General features: G+C 35.9%; 3 protein-coding genes across 4 annotated transcripts; 1 reads left to right on the plus strand and 2 right to left on the minus strand.

Moving 5' to 3' along the window:
* Positions 1-4768: 4768 nt before the first annotated feature.
* On the minus strand, positions 4769-12444 carry LOC140766833 (cytochrome P450 97B2, chloroplastic). Of its 2 annotated transcripts, XM_073106493.1 has the most exons (15): positions 12177-12444; positions 11949-12074; positions 11642-11822; positions 10575-10682; positions 10370-10454; positions 9220-9455; positions 8247-8420; positions 7883-7930; positions 7728-7787; positions 7507-7593; positions 7306-7394; positions 6343-6434; positions 5699-5760; positions 5213-5362; positions 4769-5126 (listed from the first exon to the last, which is right to left on the minus strand). In XM_073106493.1, the coding sequence occupies exons 1-15, from the start codon at positions 12305-12307 to the stop codon at positions 4911-4913; spliced, it is 1845 nt and encodes a 614-aa protein (XP_072962594.1). In that variant the 5' UTR covers positions 12308-12444; the 3' UTR covers positions 4769-4910. The 2 variants fall into 2 exon arrangements, with proteins under 2 accessions (XP_072962594.1, XP_072962595.1); XM_073106494.1 differs by lacking the exon at positions 11949-12074 and having other exon boundaries at positions 12177-12442.
* A 708-nt stretch (positions 12445-13152) lies between these two features.
* LOC140766834 (urease accessory protein D) lies at positions 13153-16454 on the plus strand. The gene is made up of 8 exons (XM_073106495.1): positions 13153-13318; positions 13420-13485; positions 13568-13642; positions 14046-14090; positions 14699-14932; positions 15420-15502; positions 15690-15855; positions 15963-16454. The coding sequence occupies exons 1-8, from the start codon at positions 13211-13213 to the stop codon at positions 16086-16088; spliced, it is 903 nt and encodes a 300-aa protein (XP_072962596.1). The 5' UTR covers positions 13153-13210; the 3' UTR covers positions 16089-16454.
* A 417-nt stretch (positions 16455-16871) lies between these two features.
* On the minus strand, positions 16872-24062 carry LOC140767318 (UDP-N-acetylglucosamine diphosphorylase 2). Its single transcript, XM_073107178.1, has 15 exons — positions 23778-24062; positions 23290-23344; positions 23045-23196; positions 22712-22751; positions 22018-22107; positions 21833-21942; positions 21689-21763; positions 20990-21029; positions 20797-20879; positions 20644-20721; positions 19733-19876; positions 19281-19348; positions 17725-17839; positions 17461-17617; positions 16872-17283 (listed from the first exon to the last, which is right to left on the minus strand). Exons 1-15 carry the CDS (start codon positions 23949-23951, stop codon positions 17186-17188), a joined length of 1479 nt encoding a protein of 492 aa, XP_072963279.1. The 5' UTR covers positions 23952-24062; the 3' UTR covers positions 16872-17185.
* Positions 24063-26203: the final 2141 nt, after the last annotated feature.

Here is a 26203-nt window from a genome sequence, read left to right on the forward strand (position 1 = left end):
TCTCAAGTAAAATACCCGTCGACTCTGTTGTTAGTGGATGACATTTTTGGCATCATTCGGCTGGACACGCCATCCAAGATAAGCCCGTTGCTCATCTCCAAGTTAGTGCCGGAGTTGTTAAATCCGTGGACAAAGACATTATTGCTGTTATTATTGTTGCTGGTGGTGGTGGTGGTGGTGGTATGATTACCTCCTTCCGCTCCGGAGGCGGCGGCGGCGGCGAACATCGATTCGTCGTAGTGATATTGATGATGTTGTTGGTGGTGGTGCTGCGGTTGATACGATTGCCTATGATACTGGTGCTGCTGGAGATGATCGACTGGCATGATCATCCCTCCTCCTTGATTGAATTGTTCGCCGTAACCGAGCCCGAAATTGATGACCGGGCCGTTGGAGAGGCTCCTGGAGGAGTAGGAACCGGAGGAGATCCCGGTGAATTGCTGGACCATGGCACGGAAATTGGTCGTGTCGGTGTTTAGCAGCGTTACGGGGGCTCTCCTGGACGCCCTAGACCGCCTCCGGGCCGACTTCCCCACCCGGCCCTCGATGCTAGGGCTTGAGCTTGTGGTGGCGGCGGCGGTAGCGGAGGTGACTAGGGTTGAGTCGGCCACGGCCGACGCAGTCGGCTGGCTGGGCCCGAGCCCGTGGTGGTAGAGCTGAGCCCAATCGGCTAGGGCTGAGCTAGTGTCGCTCATGGCGATTTGTGCGAGGGCTCAGGTGAGGATGAGGGTGGGGGGAGGATGGATATGGGGAGGGAGGAAGGAAGCAAAGTTTGGTAGAGTATATATAGAAGACTTGGGTGAGGGGGGAAGGGGGGGTCAAAAGGATGACCGAGACGAGGCTTGGGCCGTTGGATCGTGGAGTGGATGGAACGGACGGACGGATGAGGTGGCGCGTGGGATTGATGGGCCTTCTGGAAGCAGGCTGAGGTTCGAGGAAGCGTCGTTGATCAATTCATGATGACGTGGCAATTCCCTAGTGGCGACGTCACTTTGGGTTAGGGAGTTTTTGACTTGTGTGAGCTCTCCCTTTCTCGGAGTTAGCTGGCTCGGCTTACCTCGCTATATTTCCAGTTGTACCCTTCATAATTAAATCATGAACCTTTAATGATGCTGGATTACTAGTAAAAAAAAAAAAATACTTCCTTTATAATTGATTAGCATTTATTTACTTTGATAATTGAACAGCCCATAAGATAAATGGGCCAGCTAACTCTTTTATAGAAATGCATCTTAACTTGTCTTTGTAAATATTTGACCCTTCGACCTCTTATACTAGTAGTTGGACCTTAATTAATTAATTTTTATATTCAAATTATAATATTATATTTTAAATTAGGTGAAAAAAAATTCTCCTATTACAGCCTAGAAAGATGGATTAAGTTTTCCTTTACACAATTCGAATAAGAGAGATCTATATGGATAGAAGCCATAAGAGCTATTACAGTGCTTTGGGCAGTTGAGCAACATCAATGTAAATAATATGATTTTGGAGCTCGACTTAATGCACATACATGCAAGACAATACGGCTTTCAATCTAAATCAACTTAAGAGGGATTGCTTTTGGAATAGTGGTTCACGGGATATGCCCTAGTCGCTTAGAGACTTTGCTCTCTTTGATCAATTGGAGCAGGATGAGTCTGAATCTTCTAAGTAGCTTGCTGCTACTTTTCATTAAATAAAAAAAAATTTCTTTTAATTAACCATATTTATCATAGATGGACTTTTATTATCGTTAACAATCGTTAATTGAAGATGCAAAAAAGTAGGGAATCATGTAAAATGTTCTCATCTTTACATCATATGCATCTATTCCTTTGTTCATTTTTGTTGACTTGCCTATGGTGGTCTCAGTGAATGTGGGAGGCAAGATTCCATTCTCTCAAGGAAGCATCCAAGAAAGCCCTTTCTCATTTGATTCATAGCAACCAATTCACACTTCACTTCTCTTTCTGTAATTATTAGATCTAAGTTATCCTTGACCTTCCAAAATTTACTAAAATTACTTCCGAATAGAGAATATTTCGTTACTTTTTAAAATATAAAACTAAAATACCTCTCGTATGATCTTGACTTCTGTTTCTCCTTTTATTTTAGTCTTAAAATATCTCAAATTAAATTTAACTTATTTATGTGGTGACCATTCTTACTCAGTATGAAAGGTTTATATCATCTTTGGAGACAAATGAGATAGGTGGTCCTAGGGTTTGAGGCATATCTTCCCATAATATTGGGTTGTCACCTAAAAGCTAGTTTTTGAGAAAGTGTGCAAATGGTTGGAAAATTAATATGTGAGAATAGTCTTCTATTAGGTGAAAAAGGAATAAATCAAAGATGAGGAAGAGAAGCTAATATTTTCATCTACAGGGTCTAGTCAAAGTCATACAACCTCATCGATCACCATAGATTGAGACATGGTGATGGTAACCCTAAGAACACATGCTTTAATTATCAAAGTCTTTTAGCGTGAAAGATTGGACTTCTACCATACATTTAATGTGGTTTCATAATTCATGGCCAATTGTCACACCAACAAAAGATGTTGTGCACTATCTTCAATACTTAGAAGCTAATATTCATCCAAAGTGGTCGTATCTTTCCTTTCATTTTCGTTGAAATTTATATTTCACGAGATTTGATCTCTCGCTGTATATATATATATATATATATATATATATATATCGGTGTAAACTAAAAGATAATTGATGGGTAGTATTCTTCGGCTGATCTTTAAAGATTATGACGATATGACATTTTATCTTGGTCAAAATTTATATTTGGATGGATCGGAAGGTCGACCTTAAATTAAGAGATTTTTAAATTGATTATTCTCCTCTTACGATCGACAGTAATTAGAGTTATATGTGCTTATAAAAATTAATTTAATTAATAACAGTCTCTTATATAAATCCAATTGAATTCCTACCATGATTCATTATTTATTTATTTTGACAAGTCCACTCTTAAAAGGAAGAAAGAGGTTTAACTTTGAGCTCACTTTAGGCGTGTTGTCTTATTTAGGGGGAACACCTAAATTATTAATTGATGGCAAGAGACGCCAAGACAGCGATCAAGCGGCTCTCGAAGCCCGGCTCGGCTTAGTCTTCTCTGGCTCCGGCGCGCCGACAAGTGGGGCCCGCTCTAATGGGAACCGGACGAAGCGGTGACGAGGGGGGTGACGTAAGTGAAGGAGTCTAAGGTTGACCGGATATTTTTAGCTTTCACCTGTTTCAAATCGCATGGATTAATTAGAGCTTAGAAGGTAAGATAAGATAAGCGTTATCATCATTACGATCCTTCTCTTCTTCTTTTTTATTTCTCTTTTGCAAATATACGCCTAGGTTTTAAACTTATTGAGAAAAGACTCCTTCCTTTTGGATATTTGCAAGTTGACTCTTTTTTTTTTTAATGCAGAAAAAATATTTTCATCAAGAAAATAATATATGCTTAAAACATTCTTCGAGATAATCCTAGGTAGTCTTTGGCATTATTTTTAAGACTGTTTTACAAATCAAACCTTATAATTTTATCTATTTTATGATTTCTAAATACTATATATTAGAAAAAGAATATTCTATTATAAATTATAATTTATATAATAATTTATAAATATTTAAATACTATATTATTTTTCATCTTTTTTTTTCAAAGAAGAAGAGGATGAGGAGGAGAGAAAGGGGAAAATAAGGAAAGACAGCGGCGGTGACAATGGAGACGGTGAAAAAGGTAGATGAGGAAGATGGTGGAGTAGTCTAAAAAATAAGAGGGAATAGTGAGAGTATTTTAGTAACTTGGTTGACGTTAATTAGTTAAAATAATGTCAGAATATTAAATGAGAATTATAAGAAAAAATAATGGATCAGATTATAAAATACTCAAAGATGGATTGTGAATTACAAAATAAATAAAATATAAAATGTGATTTATAACACAATCTCATCTTCCATAGAATATAACTAAGCTCAGAGTAAATTTTACCTAAGCAACCAACTTAGCCTCTTGTATAATACTTTAGTACGTAGATTGACTTTAAAATTTAAATTATAATACTCTAACATGATCTCTCATTTCTCCGATCCATTTAAATTTTGTTGCAAATATATATATATATATATATGGGAAATTTATTAAATAAAATCTTATATTTTGACTTTATTATGATTCACGCCTTCCAGGAGGATGTTAACCCTTCCATCCCTATATTTGGCTTATAATGTCGTAAAATTCTCTAAGTTAACTTCTGAAATTTAATTACTTTGAAAAGAAAAACTAAAATACCCAGAATATTCCTCATTTAACCTTAAAGTTGGGATCCCCATTTTTTACTTTAATTCTAAAAAACTTACTCAAAGTTATTAAAGTCGTTTTACATCTATATTTAATTTAAGAAATCTAACGCTCAGGATTTTTTTTGAGGACCAAACCGGGTCCGAATGATAATAAAGACAAAATATAGGGTGTTTTAGAGTTGACTTTTATAATAAAGTTAAAGTGCAGGCTGTTATTTGAAATTAAAAAAAACAAAGAGGGATTGGCTTTAGTTACGGTTAGGTCTGCGATGGGCCCCACCCTTGTGCTTGATTACCGGGCGGCACGCTATGACCGGAGGAGTTCCAATGCGTAACTACCAACCACCGACGTGCACGGCTCCCGACTCCCGACTCCCGACTACTCCCGAATTCGGGTCGGATCCAAGCCCTGAACCCAAATCCAGTATCAAACCTAAAGAGAAACAGAGAGAAAGCTAAAACCATTTGCTCAAGCTATCTCTCAAACCATAGAAATTTATTGAGTTGATATGGTAAAATGTAAGAAGATATGCATAAGAATACAAAGGTTTTCTAAAACTACAACAATTTTATTTTTTTTCGTATTACTAGGATTGCGGAAAGTTGTATGGATCTTAATTCTTAGCTCCTTTTCTTCAGCCTGCACCACAAACCATTCTTCGTATGAATAGTTGCGCCGGTGACCAGCTCTACCTCATCAGCTGATCCTCTCAACTCAACATCAAACTTCTGAAGCAGCATTGCTAAGGCTACTGTTGATTCCAAGAGGGCGAATTGGTCGCCGACGCACTTGCGAGGGCCTCCGCCAAACGGTAGGAAGGCAAAATCCGCAATTATCTGGTGAGACATTTTATTGGTTATGCGTTTGAAATATCGAGCGAGGAATAAGAGGTAAATGCACTGGAGAGAAGTTTGCAGTAGACCTCGTTCGGATATATTGCTCCCGGACTTCGGCTTGGATCGTAACCTGCCCATCCTTCAACCTCTTCGTTCATCTTTGGAACTAAGAACCTCTCCGGCTCAAATTCATTTGGTCGATCCCAGAAGTACGGTGATCTATGGAGGTTGTACACCTGCAGTACAGTTCTCGCTAATAAGAAATCGATATAAACTAATGACCCGAGTTAGCAAGAACTATTTAGATCAATATTTCTGCAGACTGCAAAGTATTCTAAATGAATGATGTTTAGCATGCTATGAAAATTGAGCAAGTAAGATATCTCTATCTCACTGGGATCAAACGAGAATGATCAATTAAAAGAAATAATAGTCAAATTTTTTACAAAGTAGAGAAGAAACTGAGAAATATAGACATAATTGGATATAGTAAGTCTGCTCGATGATTAGCGAAACAAAACTTTCACAGCAAGGAAAAAGCTAAATTTTCCACCAGAAGATTATCTACTCACAGATATAAATATATCAGTCCCAGCTGGAATTTCATATCCATCTTCATGACCCTTGTATCCTCCTAGACAATGAAACTATAACGCACCGTTAGAGTGAATGTGACCAAGATCAATGTTTACCAACCACAGAAATGAAAAATTACAAAGAACGAAGATCAACTAAATAAGACCTAACGATTCCAGCATTAGAATCCAATACCATAAATATGGAGAAAAGACATCAAAATCAACTTCAAATAGGTGACAGTCTAAATACTACAGCTTAATGACTAGAAAGTTAAGTTTGTGGAAGTTCCAGAAAGACTACAGAGTTATCCCACTACTAATCACAGTATCAAACTAAAAAAGAACAGAAATCTTCTAGAAGAGAACTAGTTACAGAATCTATTATAATTACATATATAAAATTATTGTACTTTATTCAATAGCATACTTGTAACAGCAACATATACATACAGTACCCATGAAAAGCATTTCAATATCAGGAATTTTGAAGTGCACAAACTATAAAGATGTCTACCAATATAGATCGAGTCAACAATTCATACAATGTTCAACGAGGCAACTGAACCTCTACAAACATCCCACAGCATGTAACAAGTAGCCAAATGTCTTTATACAAAATGGAACACAGAAGAAAATACCAGGCAGTTTGTCTGGCTTGAGAGCACGTCTAATCAATAATGGTGGTTGAGGGTATAAACGAAGAGCTTCAACTATGATCAACCGGATGTAGCTGAAAGAGAAAGTTTTCAAACAGTCAATGAAACAAGAAAACAAAAAATCTATGGTACAGGTGGCTTTCAAATAACCTCAGAGAACCATTAACTTTAACAATAATAATAATGGGCTGCTTATCAAGCCCATAGTAGTAGCAGACTTATTTCTATAATACTGACCTGCTTAATGAGCCATTTCTATAAACTAAGTCAATTATGACTCCATGAAAGTAGTTTCTTGTAGTTGGCCATTGTAATGGATTAGGCTCTGATACCATGATTTATCTGTAACAATGAAGTTACTCTATGCATCAACAAGAGAGGAACATGGTAAAGTCCTTAAGAGACTTGTTGTTACCACTACATAAGTTTTAGAATATGGTATAAAGCCAAACACCAAGACCTGATATCTTCTTCCACTGTTCCACATCAATTCAAAATCTGGAACTATCCTAAAATTACAGTTATTGGATATCATAATGCTGCATTGTTTTGTAATGCGACAGGGACAGCTAATTGGGTGATTGATCCTGTTGCCTTGGTTCTTCTTCTTGCTCTTCAAGCTGATAAAACTTTATAGACAAGTGGCCTTCTTATAGGTCCATATTCGCATGCACAGTTGTTTTCTTTCGAGATAAGATAACCATGTAATTGATCCTAAACATAAGATATTCCAAGAAACAACAGCATTAAGTAGATTGAGCATGATCCCGTTTTAAACTATGAACATTTAAAATTAGAAGGAAGTTCCACACATATAAGTTTGAGCATGAAGTACCTTTTAGCTATGTCAATAAGTTACAAATGCAGCTAGATTTTCTATCATGGAAAATAGTAGTACTGAAAGTCCTTCTAGCAGTTCAATAATGGAGGAATTCAATAACTTACTCCAAATTTTTAAGGCATTCCATAGTTATCCCCCTTCCATTGAGAACAGAATCAATTTCTGCCTGGGCTTTTCTCATCTTGGATGGATTCTGCATTACACCATTAAGAAAAAAAAATCAGACTGTAAATAAGGCGTTTACATAACCCAACCAATTCATCTATCATGAATCAAAATAAAGGATGGCATTAACACACATATACCTTGGCAAGAAGGAAAATAGCCCAGGTAAGAACAGCAGCTGTTGTTTCATGTCCCGCAATTAGCATTGTCATCAGGTCATCCCTAAGCTGTCAAAAGTATGATTTATAGACAACTTTTATGCATAATTTTTTGCAAGAAGATATTCTGTGGAGCTTCTGAAACATCATAGAATTAAATAATTCAGGAATGGTAGTTACAACAAAGCATGAAGTGGATTTACCTGGCGATCATCAACATCAGCTCCCCGCATATCAACAAGGAACTGCAGTAAACTGACATCCTGCAAAGGTAGACAAAGGAAGCAAGGTAATACCCTTCACCCTAACGATTTAGTGAACTGAGAAATAGGAGAACTACAGAGTGAGAAAAATCAACCTTCAGGGATGAGTAGTCTCTTTGTTGAAGGTTCTCAACATCTGCTTCCTGCAACGAGCAAGATCAGAACCAGTGAAAACAATAAACAGACAAAAATTAATTCAATGTTATCCATAAAACCAATACTAGCAAGCTACATTAATATTTTTCCAACTTTCTTTAGAAGTCCCAAACTTATATAGAAGGAACTCAGTCAAGAAGCAGGACAAAGAGATGAACTCGGACACTATAATTGGTCACCTAGACACCTCTTTCTATCAGATAAATTCAGCCTTGGCAGACTGGATACTGCAATAAACTACATAAATTATAGATGAACGAGTCAATATCTAACTAAATAATGGCTTATCGAATTGTTCCTAACCTGCCTTGTCTCTTTTGCGTTTTTGATAAGCTCATCAAGGCAGTCATTGATAACTTTCAGATCACTGCGGAACTTGCGCTGCCTTGGGACTATCCATCTTGCTAAAGGGAGATTCCAGTAAGGAATATAAAAAGTTGATCTATGCTCAGCTTCAAAAAGAGTTCCATACACTGCCTGCTCATAGAAAGAGTCAAAATAAAAAAAAAACACTCCATTTAAATCCAATAGCATGTTACAGCATAAAAATTTATGATAATATACGACTAAGAAATACAAATATATGTTGGTCAGGTCAACAAATGTGTCCCATACCCCCATAGACAAGGATAATGGACTGGAATTTACACAGCCAATTTTTTTTCTACACATTATTCTAAACTACGCAATCCACACATCCAATAAGAAATACACATATGTAGTTATCTATGATGATGAATGGTCGTGATCCATACACTAATTGTGCTTTTATTCAGAAAGATGAACTTCAGCAACTAGTTCTCTTCTAAAAGATGGTAACTTCTATTCTTACTTCCAGATAAGATTAGCATATCAAATAAACTATATGTCATTCATCCATTAAGTGAAAATTCAACATTTACATTTTAAGTAGCTAAACAAGATTCTAGATAAAATAGAACAACTTACAATCTATAGAAAATAGTTTCACCTTACCAGTTGCTCACTTCCGTCAATTTTTTTGGGTTCTTTTCGGGTGGATCGAGTGATTTTGTTATGATAAGTGTCAATTTTTCAAAGTCGCTAGTGAAAAAGTTTGGAATATTATGAAGAATGAAGCATTAATGATTTACCAGCAGAAAAATAATATTGATCATGAATATTTCTAAAATTCAGCGAACCAACTTCACAGAACCAATTTCAGTAGTATATGACAAACACCTCATTAAAGAGAAAGCTATCACGCTATTATCATCACATCTATAATATGAGAATATAGAATTTAAGTTTCAACAACCTTAATAACAGGAGATTCCTTAGTAACAGAGCCAAAGTCATAGTTGAACACACCCAAGCCAATAATGTCAAGTGCCAAACTTGAAAATTCGGCTTCAAGATCCAACTCAATTGCTTTTTCTTTAGGGTTCCCACTTTCAATGAGCTTTTCAAACTTTGATATGGTTCTCTCTGAGCAGTTAGTGAAAATACTAACCATAGCTTCCAGGAACAGAGAATGAAAACCTGGCGTAATAACTGCAAAGCCAAAGCATAGCAAAATAGGTCAAGACAGAGAAAGATTTGGATATTCAGGTCCACGATGACTATGGCATTAGGGTGACTAACATCAATAAAATCATAAGTTTCTTCAACTTCTTGCATACAGAATGGGTATCATATAGAAAAGGAGAAGTAGAAAGAAAGAAGAAAAGTGATATAATTAGACACAATTGATAGGGACTTCATATAATATGTTAAGTGACCAACTTGTAATCCAAAACTGTAAATTCCCTGGACAGATCTGCATGGTTGTTGGATTATGAGGACACCATGTCAAGTTCTAAAATGAATGATTAACTAAAAGTCCTAATGCCAACTATTACTTTGGCTCCTAAAATTTTCAGCTGGACAGACTTCAAAAGAAATTGATTATATCCAGTCGCACAAAACAATTGATTTAAGTTTCATCTGTGTAATTTGGCTGACCTATTAAAAGGATTGGACATCATAAATCCACATTAGAAGAATCAGAATCATATCACTTATTGCCTCAAGAAAAAGTGAGGAGATGCTTGTCCACAATAAATGGTGGTTTTCCAAACTTGACAAAGTAATAGAAATAAGCATTAAAAGTCTTCTTCAACTTCTGAACTGACTATAATTTAAAACTTTTACCTTCTAGCTAATGATATTGGTCTTTTGTACAACATAAATAAGTATGTGCTAAGTTACTTTGGGCAAAGATGCACAAATAGATTCCATTCCCTTGCATAGACTAGATATAAAAGTGATGTATAAAACATAGTTGAAACCAAAGGTATCATTAAAAAAGAGAAAATGGAGAAAACTACTGAGCTCAGATATTTACCGAAACCAATGGAAATGGTTCAGTATCATAGACCACAAGAAGGCTACTTAAATTCTAAATACAAAATCTGTAACTTTCTAACCTTTTCTTCTCTGTCTCCAAGTATCAAGGTCAGCAGGTATAAGTCCTTTTCCCATTATTGGCTCTAGAATTTCAGCAAGAACTCCCTAAACTAAGAGTAGGAATATCAGTGATGAACGATCAGACCGTATATCTGTCATAGAATAAATATTAAAGAAGCTAAAGAACCGCTATGCAGCAAACAAATATCAGGCAACTAACCAAACCTTATCATAAGAAAATGCACTTTCTCGCAGGATATGTCTTGCTACAATGGGATCAGACACAACAACAAATGATTTTGGTCCAAAAGCAAGTTTATAAACTGAACCATGCTGCAAGAATAAAATAAGAATGTATTAGAAAAGTAGAAATGTCTTCTCTAACGATATCACAATATCAGAGTATGAAATTTAAAAAATAAACTCAGTAATAGAAGTTCCCACTTTTAGTTATAAACCCAATCTTATCAGAAGAGCATTATTTGGGTTGATATCTGAGATCCAAAATATATTCTGGAAAGTAGAAATTCCCACTTTTAGCTATAACCCCTATCTTATCAGAAGAACATTATTTGGGATGACAAGTAAGATGCAAAATACATTCTGAAAAGTAGGAGAAGGATTCGAAGAAACAAAAGAGAACTCATAGAAGAAAAGTTATGAAGGCCAAATATTAAATTCTTAACTGAACTATAACCAGTTCAGTATCGGTTAACAAGGTGCAAGCTAGATATGACTGTAATTTTCTGTTTAAATATTAATCACAGATTCAATTTTCAGTTAGAAGTGGAATAACTAGTGAACCAGATGAAGACATCAATAATGTTTCTTACCGCAGATATTGTACTTAAAATAAAATATTGGAATTTCATATAGCCAACATGCCAAAGCTTTTGAAATTATTACTGGTCTAACTTAAAACTGAGAAATTCTGAAAGATATGTTATTGGAAACTCAATTTACAATCTTGGACTTCATAGATGGCTAGATTGACCCTTACACTGGGTAACTGTAAGAAGTCAACAATAGGAAAAGTAATTGCCTTATATATGATGAGAAACAGTGGAAAGTCAACTAACATTAGATTCTTCAATATGAGATGATGTATCCAAAGTCCCAGAACAACAAAAGAAAGTCAAGTACTGTCTATTATATTTTCTTATAGTATCCCCTTTCTCATCTTCTGTTATTCCATTTTCATAATTTGTCTTTGTCCTTCAATTTCATATTTTCATGTTGCGTAGAACTATAGTAAAAGAAACAATATATGAGTAGATGGACAGAGCAATTACCTCGAGAAACCAATCATAGAGTGAAAAGAAAAGAGGCCGATCGAATAGATCAGTCACAGCACCTTCTGCAGTTGGCATTGATCCAAGGCTACCCCCACTTAGTAAATTGGTTAGAAGGTTGCTGGCATTGTCAAATAGATTCCTCTTCGTTTTTGGTTTATCAACACTAGTTGATTGGCATCTACATGAACATCAAAATCATAAGCAAAGCTTAAAGGGCCTCAACTCCACCCTACTTGAGAAATGAGATTAGGCCCATTGACCACCAAGTAACGCCTAAGAAAGCAAATTTCATCAAGATAATTACTCTATTATATCCTGCTCAAGTGCCCTACACATAATTGGCAGAACAACCAACGAGTATCCCAAGAAAATAGCCATCCAAATGGATATGCATCGAAATCCAATCTTTTTTGTTCTCCACAAACTTTTCCTAAGGAGAGAAGCAGGAGCAAGAACACGACTCCAAATTCATGAGATGGGTACGAAAGAAACCAAGAAAACAACCGAGAGGAAGGGTTCAAGAAGGACCCACCTGGCCCGCAACCGCTTTTTTGGGAAGACAAAGAGAGGAGATGCAGGTGGGGAAGAGTAATGGAGTCCTGAGGTGCCCAACTGTGAGAATTGGGTTCTCTGGTGATGGCATCCACTGACCGCAGTGTTCATAGCTTGCCTCTAAGATTCCAGAGTTCGAAGACGGAGGAGGAAAGGAGGAGAGCTGGAGAGGTGATAAGGCCTTGGTAGTGCTCCTCACTCAGACACACACACACACACACACTTAATTGTGTTGGTCGGAAAGTGGTCGCGTTAATGCTCTCTTTGGACTCTTGCTCTAATTTGCTCTACTAAATTAGAGGATAAAAGAATATTGCACCGAAAGATCTTGTAATAATAAAATTGAATTATTGTCCATTTTCACATGCATTTTCTCAAAAATTTGTCTTGTTCTTTCTACACACGTGGAATCACTATACATCTAACAGTGATGATAAAAGAAGTTCAATAATTATCTTACTGTCAACTTTACTATATTTATTTCCTCTAAAATGAAGGTAGAGTGGTCTCTCCACAATTTAAAATTAATCCAAAAAAAGAAAAGAAAAGATCTAAACAAGTTTCAAAGGAATTTCACGATGAAAGATATCAATTTGAAATTTAAAAGATAGATAAAGTGGAGATGGACGTCTGGGTGTAGTTATATTATTTAAATATTCATATATTTTTTTTTTATCTTTTTCTATTTTTATTAAGTAAAAATAAAATTGGAAAATTGGAAACAAAAAAATAAAAAAAAGAATTGACTGTGATTCACGGGGATTTGCAAGTGGGTATGCAAAAATAACAATAAAAGAATAAGAAAGAAGTGGATATGATAAGCCTTAAAAAATAAATTAAAATTAAAATTAAAAATCTCTTTTCAAGTGGCATTGTAGATAAACCAAAATATTCTACTTGTATGAAACTCGGCGGAGGAAGTCTGCGCCGAGTTCTGAAGGTTTCGTAGAAGTCTGCAAACGGAAGAAATTTAAAAGGAACGTTCTGAACTCAGAGAGAGAGAGAGAGAGAGAGATGGAAGAGGAGGTAACGGGTCTGGTGACCGTGGAGAAGGTGAACGGTAAGTCTACCGCCACTCGCTGCTTCTCCAAATACCCCCTCAAGCTAATCCTGCCCAATAAGGTACCCAAACTACTTCCCCCCACCCCACCCGCGGCCCATCGTAACCTGATGACCGCCGTCGATCTCGTCTTTCTCTCTAACCGCTGGCTTCTATCCCTCAGGTCGGCTCCTCCCACGCCGATGTGGTCTGGATCTACACCCTCTCCTACGGCGGCGGCATCGTCTCGGTCAAACCCTTCTTCCATCTGTCTATCTCTTGATTCATTCGTTACAAGATTTTATAAAGTTGACTCCTTTTTTAATCCTTAGGGAGATCGGATTGTGTGCCGGATAAATGTGGGCGATGGTTGCACGGTGGCCTTAACAACTCAGGCTTCGACGAAGGTTGAAACTTTTTTTTTTTTTTTCTGAATAGAATTGAACATTCTAATTATATCTTAGCGAGCACTATTTGTTGGAAAGGTGCAATCTTTTAGTTGGATCTTGTATGTTGCTGAAGGTGCTTTGTTTAAAGGAGTGTTAATGGATTCCATTCTCAAACTTCAGTAACTTTAGAGCTAAATTACTGCGAAAGCTTCAAGAAATTTTATTTGTTTCTTTAACCATTTACTATTTTTATCATTTCATGTTTGATATTTCCACCGGGAGAGTTTGAGATCTTTGTTTTCTTTATATTTTATAATCGTGGAGGGTTGTTCAAATTTTTTTCTTGATTCTTTGAATTGCCTTTTTCCTAATGTGTAGGATTGGATAGCCATCCTGATCTACAATTATTCTTCATTTACAGGTATACAAGTCGGTTGGTTCAAAGTGCTCTGAGCAAGTTCTAGAGGTAATTTTGTTCCCAGACATGAATTTGTAATACTAACCTCATGATGGATTACATTAGCTCCATACTTTGTCAATGTTTGCATATGATAGATGAACAAACCAAAGTAAAAAAAGAAGAAGCAGGTCAATGGTTTTCTTTTGAAGTACTTGTAAAAATTGCAAGCAGTAATGCTTGATGCCTTTGATGATTCTCCTCAATTATTTGTCTCTCTATTATTTGAAGGACTTCCCAAAAATAAGCCTTCTGCCAGAAGCTTCCATAATATTTTAACAATAGGCATACATTGTTTTGCAGAAAATAGACAAGTACTTAGTGCACACCTACATGGATACATATAAGGGCGTAATTTTGTTGAATATTATGTTCTTGTTTTCGCTGGACAAATCTTTTACCATATTGCAGAAGTTAGTGTAAGTACTGCTTGAAGGTATACTGTGGTGTAATTTTGCCTCATGTCAAATGAGTAAATAGATTGACTGATTTATACCACAAATAAGTATTTCTTTGCAGTATTTCACTTGTATTCCAGCAATTTATTTCTTTGTGTAATTCTACCCAGAATCAACAGCGACTCTAAAATAAATAAATGCTCTTCTTCTGCTCAGTAGGCTAGAATCGGAAGGGATGCACTTCTTGCAGTTATTCCAGACCCTGTCACATGCTTCTCAACTGCTCGGTACTCTCAGAAGCAAGTATTCAGACTCTTCCCTGATTCAAATTTGGTAATCGTAGATTGGGTTACTAGTGGACGTTATGAAAGTGGAGAAAAATGGGAGTTTGAGCTCTACAAGAGTACCAATCACATTCTTTTGGCAGAAGATCAACCTCTTTTTCTGGATGCAGTCAGGCTCCTTTCTATGATGCTTTTCTATTGTTGACTTTCTTCTTTTCTTATTTTATTCCATAGGATGGTCTGTTTCTTTATCTATTGCAATGCAGCTTAAATTTCTCAAGGGTAAAGTTGATGCGGATGAAGTGTCAAAAATACTATACTTATCCCGTTACATTCACTAATGCATATTTATCCTCTTCTACCTGGAGATATAGTCGTCTCTAGTTGTACTTCACGTCTTTGAAAGAGGACATATCTTTATGATATATTCGAGCAAACTTCTAATTTTAGCATATTCAAGATTATCAACATTTTCTTTTCTGAATAGCAGCAATAAGTTAGCTCCAAAAGCTTGCAAAACTCAAACATGTTATACACACAGCACTTTAATGATAGTTAATCGTGGGTGGGAAAAAGAAGTCAATAGAACTGTTTTACTTTTTGACATTTTCTATTTAGTTTCAGAAGATGCAAATACTATTTTTATATATAAACAGGTTCTACTAGAGCAAGGATCAAGCACCACCATTGCTGAACGCATGCAGGAATACAATGTAATTGCTATGATCATAATATTGGGGTGAGTTTTCATCTGTTGCTATTCATTTGAGTTCTACCTTTTTAGAATTTCTGCAACTTGTTCTGTTTACATCCATGTGTGGTTTGATCTTCATAGACTAGTTAAGTTAGTATTAGGGAAACTATTCAATGAATTAAGCAAATTGAGAAGATGTGGTTATATGATGGTTTTGCACTCCCTTTTGCAGGCCAAAGTTGAAGCATGTACAAAATCAAATACAGGATGAAGTGAAGAAAGTGATGTCTGGACATTTCCATCATCCTATCTCCACTGGGGGGCGGTATACGAGATCAGAATCTCAACAAGGCCACAAGCCACCTGTTATCGCTTCTTGCAGTTCGTTTGGCCCTCAGGTATGTTCTTCTTGCTTGCATTGGTATTGATGGACAAGAGCATCTGCTGTGGTCTCGACATCCAACTTGAGAACATATGAATGCCTTTTTCTTTAATCATGTTACAGGCAATTGGTGTGGTTGTCCGTGTAGCAGCAATGACCACTGAATCAGTGTACATGTTTTTAAGACAACATATTTCTGCATTGGAGCCATTTTTGGGGGCTTCACCTTATTGCCAATATGGAAGATGAGGCCGAGGTGTCTTGAAAACATACAAATTGTTGGTTGCAATCACTTTTATGGGTCTAACACGTTTGTATACTAGGTGTCAGAAGCAAGAGAAGTATGTACGTTCTTCAACAAATGCCGGTTTAGGGTTTAGGGTTTTCTTACCAAGTTCATTTGATAGCTGCTTAGTTGGATGAGCCGTTGATTATTGGCCTGTTCAGTTCCTAAATAGTTTGTTGCATTTGTTCCTATTGTATTGAAAAGTGTTTACTTCGTGGATAAAGCATATGTTCAAATAAAAAATAAAAGTTTGGAACATTAGAGTGTTGTGCTGTAGATAGAGCTAAGAAGTATATAAGCCTGAGCATGTCAATTCACAAGCTTGTTGAATGAAGCCAAGTCTAACTTTCCTTCTCTTTTTCTTCTATTTTGTTTCTTTTGTGAAGCCTACAGTTCTAACTCTGGCTTCAGTTAGTGTGGATACTCAGGTCTTCAATTTCTGATGCTCATGGAATTACTTTCAATAGTTAGCATCCCATTGATGAATCAGATATGCATCAAAATAAGTTTCGCTTATTAACTAGTTTTTCAAACTGTAGTTGTATTTCAATTAGTGGCTTCTTCAAGCAGTTGTTTGGGCATTCAAGCAGTTGTATGTAACAACCAATTACTGGACTAAAAACATAGCATCTAACAATCAAGTCTTCACAAACATTCGTATGGAACTCCAAATTCCATCATCTCTATAGTTTGCACTTCGCAGCTTAACCTTGTTCGCGGAACAATGAAAATTGAATATGTGAATCTATGGGTGGAAAGGAAACAAAGTTTTGAATTATGTATCTGATTGGCGTGTTTGTTACATACTGCACACTGAAGCTGAAAATTTGTCCCATATAAGTTAAATCCTCACTCTAACAAGCACAAGCTGTAAGAAATACACGCATCCTACCTCCCCAAAGTGGCAGGAGAAACCGAACTGCACCTGATGGATCTATTCGATGTGAACCACTTCTTATATTATCTTATAAGATAATATAGAACGATTTGGAGGATAAAAACTCTTGCTCTCATCAAACTGTGAAGGCTGAATACTTTAGGTATTCCCCAAGTAATCCACCTAGAATGTAATCTCGCATGGCGCATGAAATGTTCTTGCACGGCATATGGCTTCTAGATTTTCTCCAGCATATGAGCAAAGTGGAGAAATTTCTACCCCTGCAAGTGAAATATTGATCAAACAGTGTAATCTTGTTTAATCTCTTACAAAAACTGAGAAATGTGCATTACTTTTGTCTTATGCTTCTCTCAAAGTGAATAATTCATTGTAGGATGATAACTTACTAAAACAATCTAAATAGTACAAATCTATAAGTTGTGGCAGCAAGAGAATACCTGTTAAATACAATGGCACTGAATGGGTTAAGAAGCCACCTGCAGCAACCACCCAACGACTGTGGAGGCGTAGAAGCATTAGTCGAGCACTATCAGGGGTGTCATAACTTGCCCCGTTAGCATTCTTAACTGGTGCAAATTCCTCCTCCCTCAAAACCTGGTTCAATATCAACTTACATGATTGATGACAAAATTCCAACTTCATACAACATGATTAAATGGGAAAGAGAGAATCATTTTGGGAACAGTTGAAAAAAATATAACCTCAAAAAGTGCTGTTGATGGAGCATAAGCAAAAGCATCAAATATGAACTGCTCAAGCTTTAAGCCCACAGTCATTCCATGGATTGAAGGAATCTTCTTTTCAGCTAGGTGGTAACTGGCAATGACATGCACCATATATCAGTTTCATACTACAGAAAGAAGAACAATATGCTGCTGGAACAAATATTTGTCATTTGAATATTAGAATCAAGCCTATAAAGAAAATTTGAGTAAATATTCATGAATGTTAAACGTGAATTCACACAGCAATCTGTTGGATTTCTTGAGATATGCGGAAGTAGAAAAGCTAGAATCAAAATGCAAGCACATCTCAAAGCTTGTTAATGACGATTATCAGTTCAAACATGTAACTCATCTAGTATGACTAAATCAGGTTTTCGGTTGCTCTATTTAGAGGATAGTAGTTTGCCAACAACAGCATGACAAGTGACTAGCATTACAGTTAATAGATGAAGACCCTTTGCTAAATCTGATCCCAGAAAATAGTTCACTCTCTAACATTGGACATCCTAGAGTCCACCAATCTAACCCCTGTAAGATCACAAGCCATAGTACTCAACTTTTCAGTAGGAATCTTTGTAAAAAACCTACAAATTGATTATAGTGTGATAGAGATGATTTTGATGATCCTATCAGCGGCCCCATAACTTCTGAGGGTTCAAAAAAACTTCTCCAATTAAGGGTCCTGTTCTAAACACAATTTCTTACCATCATAGAAACTTGTTTTGAACATGTTTAATTATTGGTAATTTTTCTCGTTTAATTTTCTTCTTGAATTTATGTTCATTGTTTTCTTGATACAGTACTAGTATATTAAAACTGACCAGTTATTGCATCATCGTGTTTAATCATTTTTATTAGTAGTAAAACTTGCATTCATTACATATACTTGGTAAACAATATATTATCCTGCATCAGTAGATTAGCTATCATAATTGATTATACTAGACTACTTTAACTTTCCCTGATCCTTATTATAGCATTACTGAAATGCAAAAAAAGTAGTAGATTAGTCATTCATAAATATGAACCTACTCTTTCCATACTCAAAATTGGGTCAAGTTTTAGTCTTTCCTACTTCCACCTTGCAACATATGGAGAAGGTAATAATTGGCAATTTCATACATAATCCATTATTGATCTTAACAAAATTTTAGAACTCAATGGCTCAGTCCCAACTAGATCTTATAATGTATACTAAACTAATTGACTTATGCTTATCAAGAAAAACCTAGGTAGCACGTCAGTGAATTAGAATTTCTCTAAACAATCAATCCATATAATGTAGATCTGCAGTGCAGCAAGACCTACAAATAGAATGCATTCGAGTAAATGTTCCCTACACAAACACAAGATCACCAGATTCCCTGTACCCGAACAATCTCTACTGAGTAGGTTAAGCATGCAAAATATTAGCATGTGACATAAACACACTCCAAAAAAATCAATAATCTTGATACGGGTACTTGAAGGAATCAGATGAAAAGGCTAATACTATAAGAGGTTTTCTATGGAGAAAATGGATAAAGACTAACATGCTATCCTTTTCGAGGCCATTTGCTACATGATTCAGAAAATCCACAGTGAACATATGTAAGCATACCTGCAAAAAGTGTTCAAAAGATAATAAGTAATGCTACACTGTGATGAGCAGGGAAAGAGCTAATAGTACAACTAAACGCTATACAATATAATTTCTTTGGAAACATTAATTATAAAGAAAGCAAGTGGATCCAGTGAATCCCCAATTTTAACGATACAGTAAGATTCTGTCCTAGGAGATCAATTAAACTCCTTTGTGACACCATTTTATTTGGCCTCTCTCACTTAAAGCATCATCTTCAAATACCTTCACCAAATAGATACTCATAGGGCAGCTTCTTAGATTTATGATATTAAAGCCTTATACATGCAATATTGCTTTGAGTAAACCAAAAAAGCAAAATGACAACCAAAACTTCAGTACAAGAATGGCATGGAAATTTACGTTACTCCAGCAATAACGAAGGCGCCCAGTAGTCTGATTTATCTCGGAAGCCATCGATGTGTCCATTTCAGTATATTCAACCACAGCAAGAGGCCCACCTCTGCCTCGTTGGACAAACACTCCTACCTTCTCTTGTGGATATGCCTGGATAAGAAAGGCAAAGCTGGAACAGTAATTTTTTGGTAAATCAAATGGTAATGTATTCTACTTATGAAGAGGGAAAAAGGGAGAATTAAGGAAAAATAGATCAGCAGAACAGCATATTTGTGTGGATGTATGACATAGGCAGATGGATATACAAACAGCTGCACAAGAAACTATAGAATCATATTAAACCAGTTGCCTGGAATCATAAGCAAGCATATTATTAAGATCCAATACAACAGATGAATGGATAACTGACACAACACAAATAAATGATTTTGATCCAACACTTGTAAAAGATATATCAACTTAATTAATCTTACGCATTTAGCTTTGAATTGCCTTTCTTAGGTAGAAAGTGTCAAAGCTTTCTTACAAGAACTTCTACATGTCTCCAACAAAAGATTCTGCTATAACCAAAGAAAGTGCGCCCACTCATTTTGGAACAGCATAGCACTTCATCCTTTAGGAACTGATGAATTAAAATGACAGTGGACAATTCTAGACCATCAGATAAATCAATTTTCTCACTGTCACATATACATGTAAAATATAACCCATCATTTTTTTTTACAAAATTGCTCATGATTGACAAAAATAATGTTGGTCATTTTCTCTACAAAGTAAACGACCAAGGAAAGATTAAGGCAATAAGTGATCTTCTATAACAGAAAGCATATCAAACTCAAATTTCAATTTTGCTATCCAATATGGAACATGCATGTCAAGAAATCTTAAAAACAGAAGCATTTAAGTTCCTTTTGTACCTTCCGAACAACCTTTGCTGCCGTAGCTACACCTTTATCAATGAAGTATCCTAGGAATGCTGGATCTGCAACACGGACCTGCTCTCAGGAGGTTAATTAGTAAATGAAAGATGAAAAGTTTTCAGCAAAATTTTCAGTAACAGAAGTTCTTACTAGTGCATTATCAACTCCATAACAGTCTACAAATTTCACGCCCCTCATAGCCATATCTTCCAGCAATTTTGAAGATTTTAGAGCTGGTGGAGAATACATTAGAATTAAATAAGAGAATTTATAAACTCTAAGTTATGAAGCAATATGAAATAAACATTTGTCTCCATCGCATTATACACCACTGAGTACTCACCAGCATATACTCCTCCATTTCCATCAGGAGCCTTTGCTACCTGCTTTCACAAAATAAAGCAATCATGATTTTTTTTAGCTTAGCAAGAGTATCTAGCTTTGTTTTGTTTTAACATCCCAAGGCCAAGTCTCCACAGCTCATGAAAACAGCTGACCCTCCTTGGTTGTTAGATGGCAACTCCAAATTGTGAGAGCTTTCTACAATTGGCTGTCAAACTTAACAGCAACGCTCCAAAAATGGGGTCAGGTTGACAACCAGAGGAAATCAGATAATAGATGGATTTCGTGAAAGCTATAACGCCAGTTGGCAGGTAATCTTTATTATTGCAGATTAGCCTAGTGGAAAACAGGATAAATAAATTCATAACATCTTCTAGACATATGAATAGTCTAGACAAGTGAGAAAGATGACAAATTTATGGTATAGAGATCTTTTCGTCTCTCAGACACAACATGCCATCCATGATTGGAAAAAATAAAAACAAAAAATCATTGTAGATTTGTAGTGCATCAGGCTCCCATGAATGCAGAGGTTTGGGTAGTCAAGATGTGCACAGCCTTGACCCTATTATTAGATATGCTTTCATCACATTGAGTGACACCCTCATTGAACTACAATGCAAGGCTAGATGCACGAAAATATTGGATGATGAACAATCTTTGTAATAAAAGAAACACAAAAGAAGATGAAAACTCATACCTTGTATGGAGTCTCCATGATAAATCTGCCATCGCTAGAAACACAGGGAAGAGTGCCTTGCTGGAAGAAGGTTACCTATAGAGAAAAGTGTGAGATATAGAGAAAGCTCTTACAAAATACAAATCTAAAGTTCTCTTGTTTTACTTGATCAACTTCCAAGCCAAAATACTTATGGCTTTCAAAGAATTTGCGTGTGGCATCATCGGTGAATGGGCTAGTCATTATGTACCAATGAATTGGCACCACAGAAGAGCCTGCAAGTGATTTACATATGAATTTAACAGAAGAAACAAATCATAATATAAATTTTTTATGGTAATGAATCTTACTGTCAATGGACTGAGCTGCAAGTCTTTGAATGCACAAAATTCTCTCAGCTTGAATCTGAAAAAGTGACTTTCCAGATGGAAGTCCAATATCTAGAGCAAAACATAAACAAACATGCACAATTACTGAGAAACATTTCAGTAATAAAAGTATGGAATTTCTTAACAACAAATTCTGAAAAGCAGCACACTTCATATTATTGACAGATTCAACATCTACTTGGGAAGAAAAGTTAGCATTTTCAACTTTTCTATTCTTAATTTAAGAAACATGTGATCTTAAAGGAAAAAAAGGATAAGGCATTTTTAACTTAACTTCATAATCAACTCACTTTCCTATAAAAGTGTGCAAACCAGTGATTCATGATAACAAACAAAAATGCTACTCAACAGAATCAAGAACAATGGGTAATGTTGCTGCATTTTTACATCAGAAATTCGGGATTCACCAACCTCTGTATATACTACATACATTGTTGAGTATTAAATGGATCTTTATCCTACTTTGCTCAGACAAAATTACAGAAAGGAAAAAAGAGGCAAACTTGCACAGAAAAGGAATATGCACTTCATTCATAGACACACAAAAATAAATAAATAAATAAATGTGCAATTTAAAAATGCCTTGACCATGGACACAATATTATGAGTAAAATTAAGAAAGATGTATAATAGAAAATGATGCTGGTCTACTTACTGAAACATCCCTTTGGGTCTGAACTTCCAAGTCTAGTCCCCTGCACAAGCCCAAAATATAATGAACACGTAAGAATGCTGTAAGCATAATTTTGATAAGAGAACCATGTATCTAAATGCATAAAATTCAAACGGACACCTCCATGTTTCTAATTCTGATTGGTGATACATATTGGATCCACTATAAATTAACTGAAAAGAAAAAAACGTATTTGTCTGAAAGAAATTTTTTGAAGGACAATGAAGTACACGATAAAATTTGAATGTCAGAACATAGAGCCCCAACCAACTCTGAAGCAACTTAAGAGAAGTCTAATAATAACTAATAGATTACCTGACCGCCTGACAAAAGTACCACAGCTAGCTTTCCTTCTGAGATGGCCCTCAGTCCTCTCTTCCACCATCTCTCTCTTACTTCTGGAGTTCTTTCTTCCACGCTTGAAACACTAGACTCAGGCACAGGCTCAATTGCGGGCAAGTGAACTCCTATATTAACCAAAAATTAGGCAGACAGAAATAACTGCACTCATTATCCACATAGCAAACTTGGAGATATATGAGGAATCAAAACCAACTCACCTTGGGATCCAAGAGAACATCTAATAATTCGATCGACCCTAGGAAGATCCAGTTTCTGATGTACAATGTGCAATTTAAAAAAATTAAGCAATATTCAAAACTGTATATTTAAGAATATCCTAAATCATAAGTTAGCAACAAACAAAATATAGATTGCATTCTCATATAACAAATGAAAATTGGTGACAGGGAAAGCGAGGAGAAGAAGATCTTAATGAAAATCGGTAATAGATATGGATTCCGACTATTGCCTTCTTTCTGGATCTTGCATGCATGTCTATAGAAGAGAAATTGGTAATGAACCCACTTCTCATTGTAAACAATAAGGAATAACTGGACCACAATCAGATTAGAAAAGCAAAATCGATCAAATCCAGCAGAGAATTCACCAAACCCCCGTCTTTCTTTTATTCATAATTGAGATCCCGTGCGTCAACAGATCCACAAAGGAACAGAGACACGAGCGATTGGGAGAAACCGACGCCTACCTCTATATCCTTGACGAGTAGATCGCGCTCTTCCGGTGAGAGCTCGTCCCAGAGAGCAAAGGCGTCTTCTTGCCCGTAATCTTTCAGCCTCTCCAGCAACGCCTGCGGCGGCGGGGGCGGCGGCGTGCCGCCCCGTCTCGCCACCGCCTCAGATCCAACCACCATCTCCTTCATCTCTCTCTCTCTCTCTCTCTCTAGAAAGTAGGAACGATGAGAGAGACAAAGAGTATGAATTCGCACAGTATTGGAGTGTGGGAGAAGCCGCCCGAGAGAGAAGCCAAGCCTATATTTCTAATTTATTTCTCCCGGTGGTAAAAAAAAAAATAAAGAAGAAAGAGTTCGTTTGGTGCGTAGAAAACTCTTTGGGGTTTTTTTTGTAAAAATAGCAAAGATCTGCAATTATATCTTGCCAGGTAGATGAGATAAGATGTGGTGGGCCCACTAAAGTCTAATTGGTAGTTAAAAGGTCCTAAGGAGAGGATGTCTTTTCTAATTTCCTTTTTCTTTTTCATAATTCTAATTAATTTTTCATCAAGAACCTAATCCTAAAGTTCATTATTTATTTCTACACCCTCCTAAAATTTAAAACATTAAAAAAAAATATTTGAGAGTAAATTGCAAAAAAAAAAATATAAGTTGTAGTTTATTTATTTATTTTTTTATTTCAGCAATAAATAAATAATACTTGTATTAAATGCAACTGGGCATTAATTAGATTCTGGTTTCCATGCCTTAGATTTTAAGGCTTGTCAGTGGTATGATTTTAGAAATATTGGAAGATATTGTAAGGATTGGTAGGAATTAATTATTATTTTTTCTTAAACATCACACTTTTGGGCATCCTTGTAAGTGAAGGAATAAGGAATAAGAACTAAAGATGTGGGTCCAGGGAGAGGTAGGGATGTACAAAGATGAACTACTAAGGATTGTTAATTTGATTTGGAGTCTTAATTAGCAAGGGTTAGAGATAATTAATTTAGTAGATGCTACAGTCTATACCATTATTTACTGCCAGCTGAGTTGATTAAAGGACTCTAGGATTTAAATCTTAACAGTATCCAGGATTTAATGAGACACTAATAAATTCGGCATATTTATTAAGTTGGTTAAAGAAATTTCATATAAATACGATATGTTTATTAAATATATTACATTGACGGCACAAAAGATTTAAATATTTATAAGTTATTCAGATGATATAAATAGATTTATTGATATATACAAGTTAATTGAGTTACGGATCAGATTAATAATCAGGTCGGACGAGTTGACTCGTTTCTTTGTTGCGGGTGAGTTATTAGTTGGGTCAACTTTTAATATTTTTTCACCCCTAATGCTAATAATTAGGTATAATTGTATTTTGTTTGTTTTCCAGCAAATAATTGAAGCCCGTGACCCAAAATCTTTCATCATGAGGTGCATACCAAATTGTGCAGATTTGATGGTCGTTTGGTGGGTATCTAACTTAGATTCCTTCTTAGTTACTCTGACGTAGACGTTTCATCTGATTCAAATTAGCACAGTGGTGGTGGAGGCTAACCCCCATGGATTAAACAATGTTCATTCTTATTAATTAACGATTTACAACCCAAATCACATTTAAGAGATGATTTTATAGCATAAAATTTGGGGGGTGTCTTTAAAGCCTAAATTTAATATCGATGTATTGATGCGCATCTAATAAACTGCCGGCGAGATACTAAATCAAGTAGTATAATGTAGTATGATACTTGTAGAAATATTTGCTACTTTGATGGCAATGGAGTTCATATAAAGGCTTGGGCCTTTTCATATGGTACACTTGGAGGGCTACCCATCAAGTTGGGCCTTTGCCCTACAAAGTGAATTGGGCCTAATTCTAATCATACCAGTAGGTGAGATACTAGTCCAATAAAGAGCCCAATGGCCTCTCAATTTTGGGCCTTATTTGGATCAAAGCTTTCCTAGTTTGGGCCAGGCCAGTGTCTCATTAGGCCATCAGTGACACAATGCTAGGTCAGGATAAGATTTAGACATGTCCCAAGCCTCATAATGTTATTATTCTAAATTAATTATAAGGATAGACTCAACCAAAGGGCCGAGAGGTTAGTAGTATAAACCAAAGGGCCGATTTGAATAATTTATTGAGCTTAATTTCTGGTTAAGAAAAAAAAGAAAAAAAATCTAGCTTCAAATGACATCCTATATTTTATCTATTTTATTATTCACACTTTGTTTTTAAGGTTTTTATAACCCGACCCTTACTTTTTTTTTCTTATAATTCTTATTTAACACCTCTGTTAATTTAAACTATACTAACAAAAAATATTCAATTATAGTATATAAAATAATTTATAAATATTTAAATTACTCACGTCTTCTTCAGAGGAGGGAAAGATAGGAGTAAAAATAGTGGTAAGAATATTTTAGTAATTTGATCGATATCA

Source organism: Typha angustifolia, chromosome 9 (genome assembly GCF_048772165.1).
Source record: "Typha angustifolia cultivar Huaian chromosome 9, ASM4877216v1, whole genome shotgun sequence".
NCBI lineage: Eukaryota > Viridiplantae > Streptophyta > Magnoliopsida > Poales > Typhaceae > Typha > Typha angustifolia.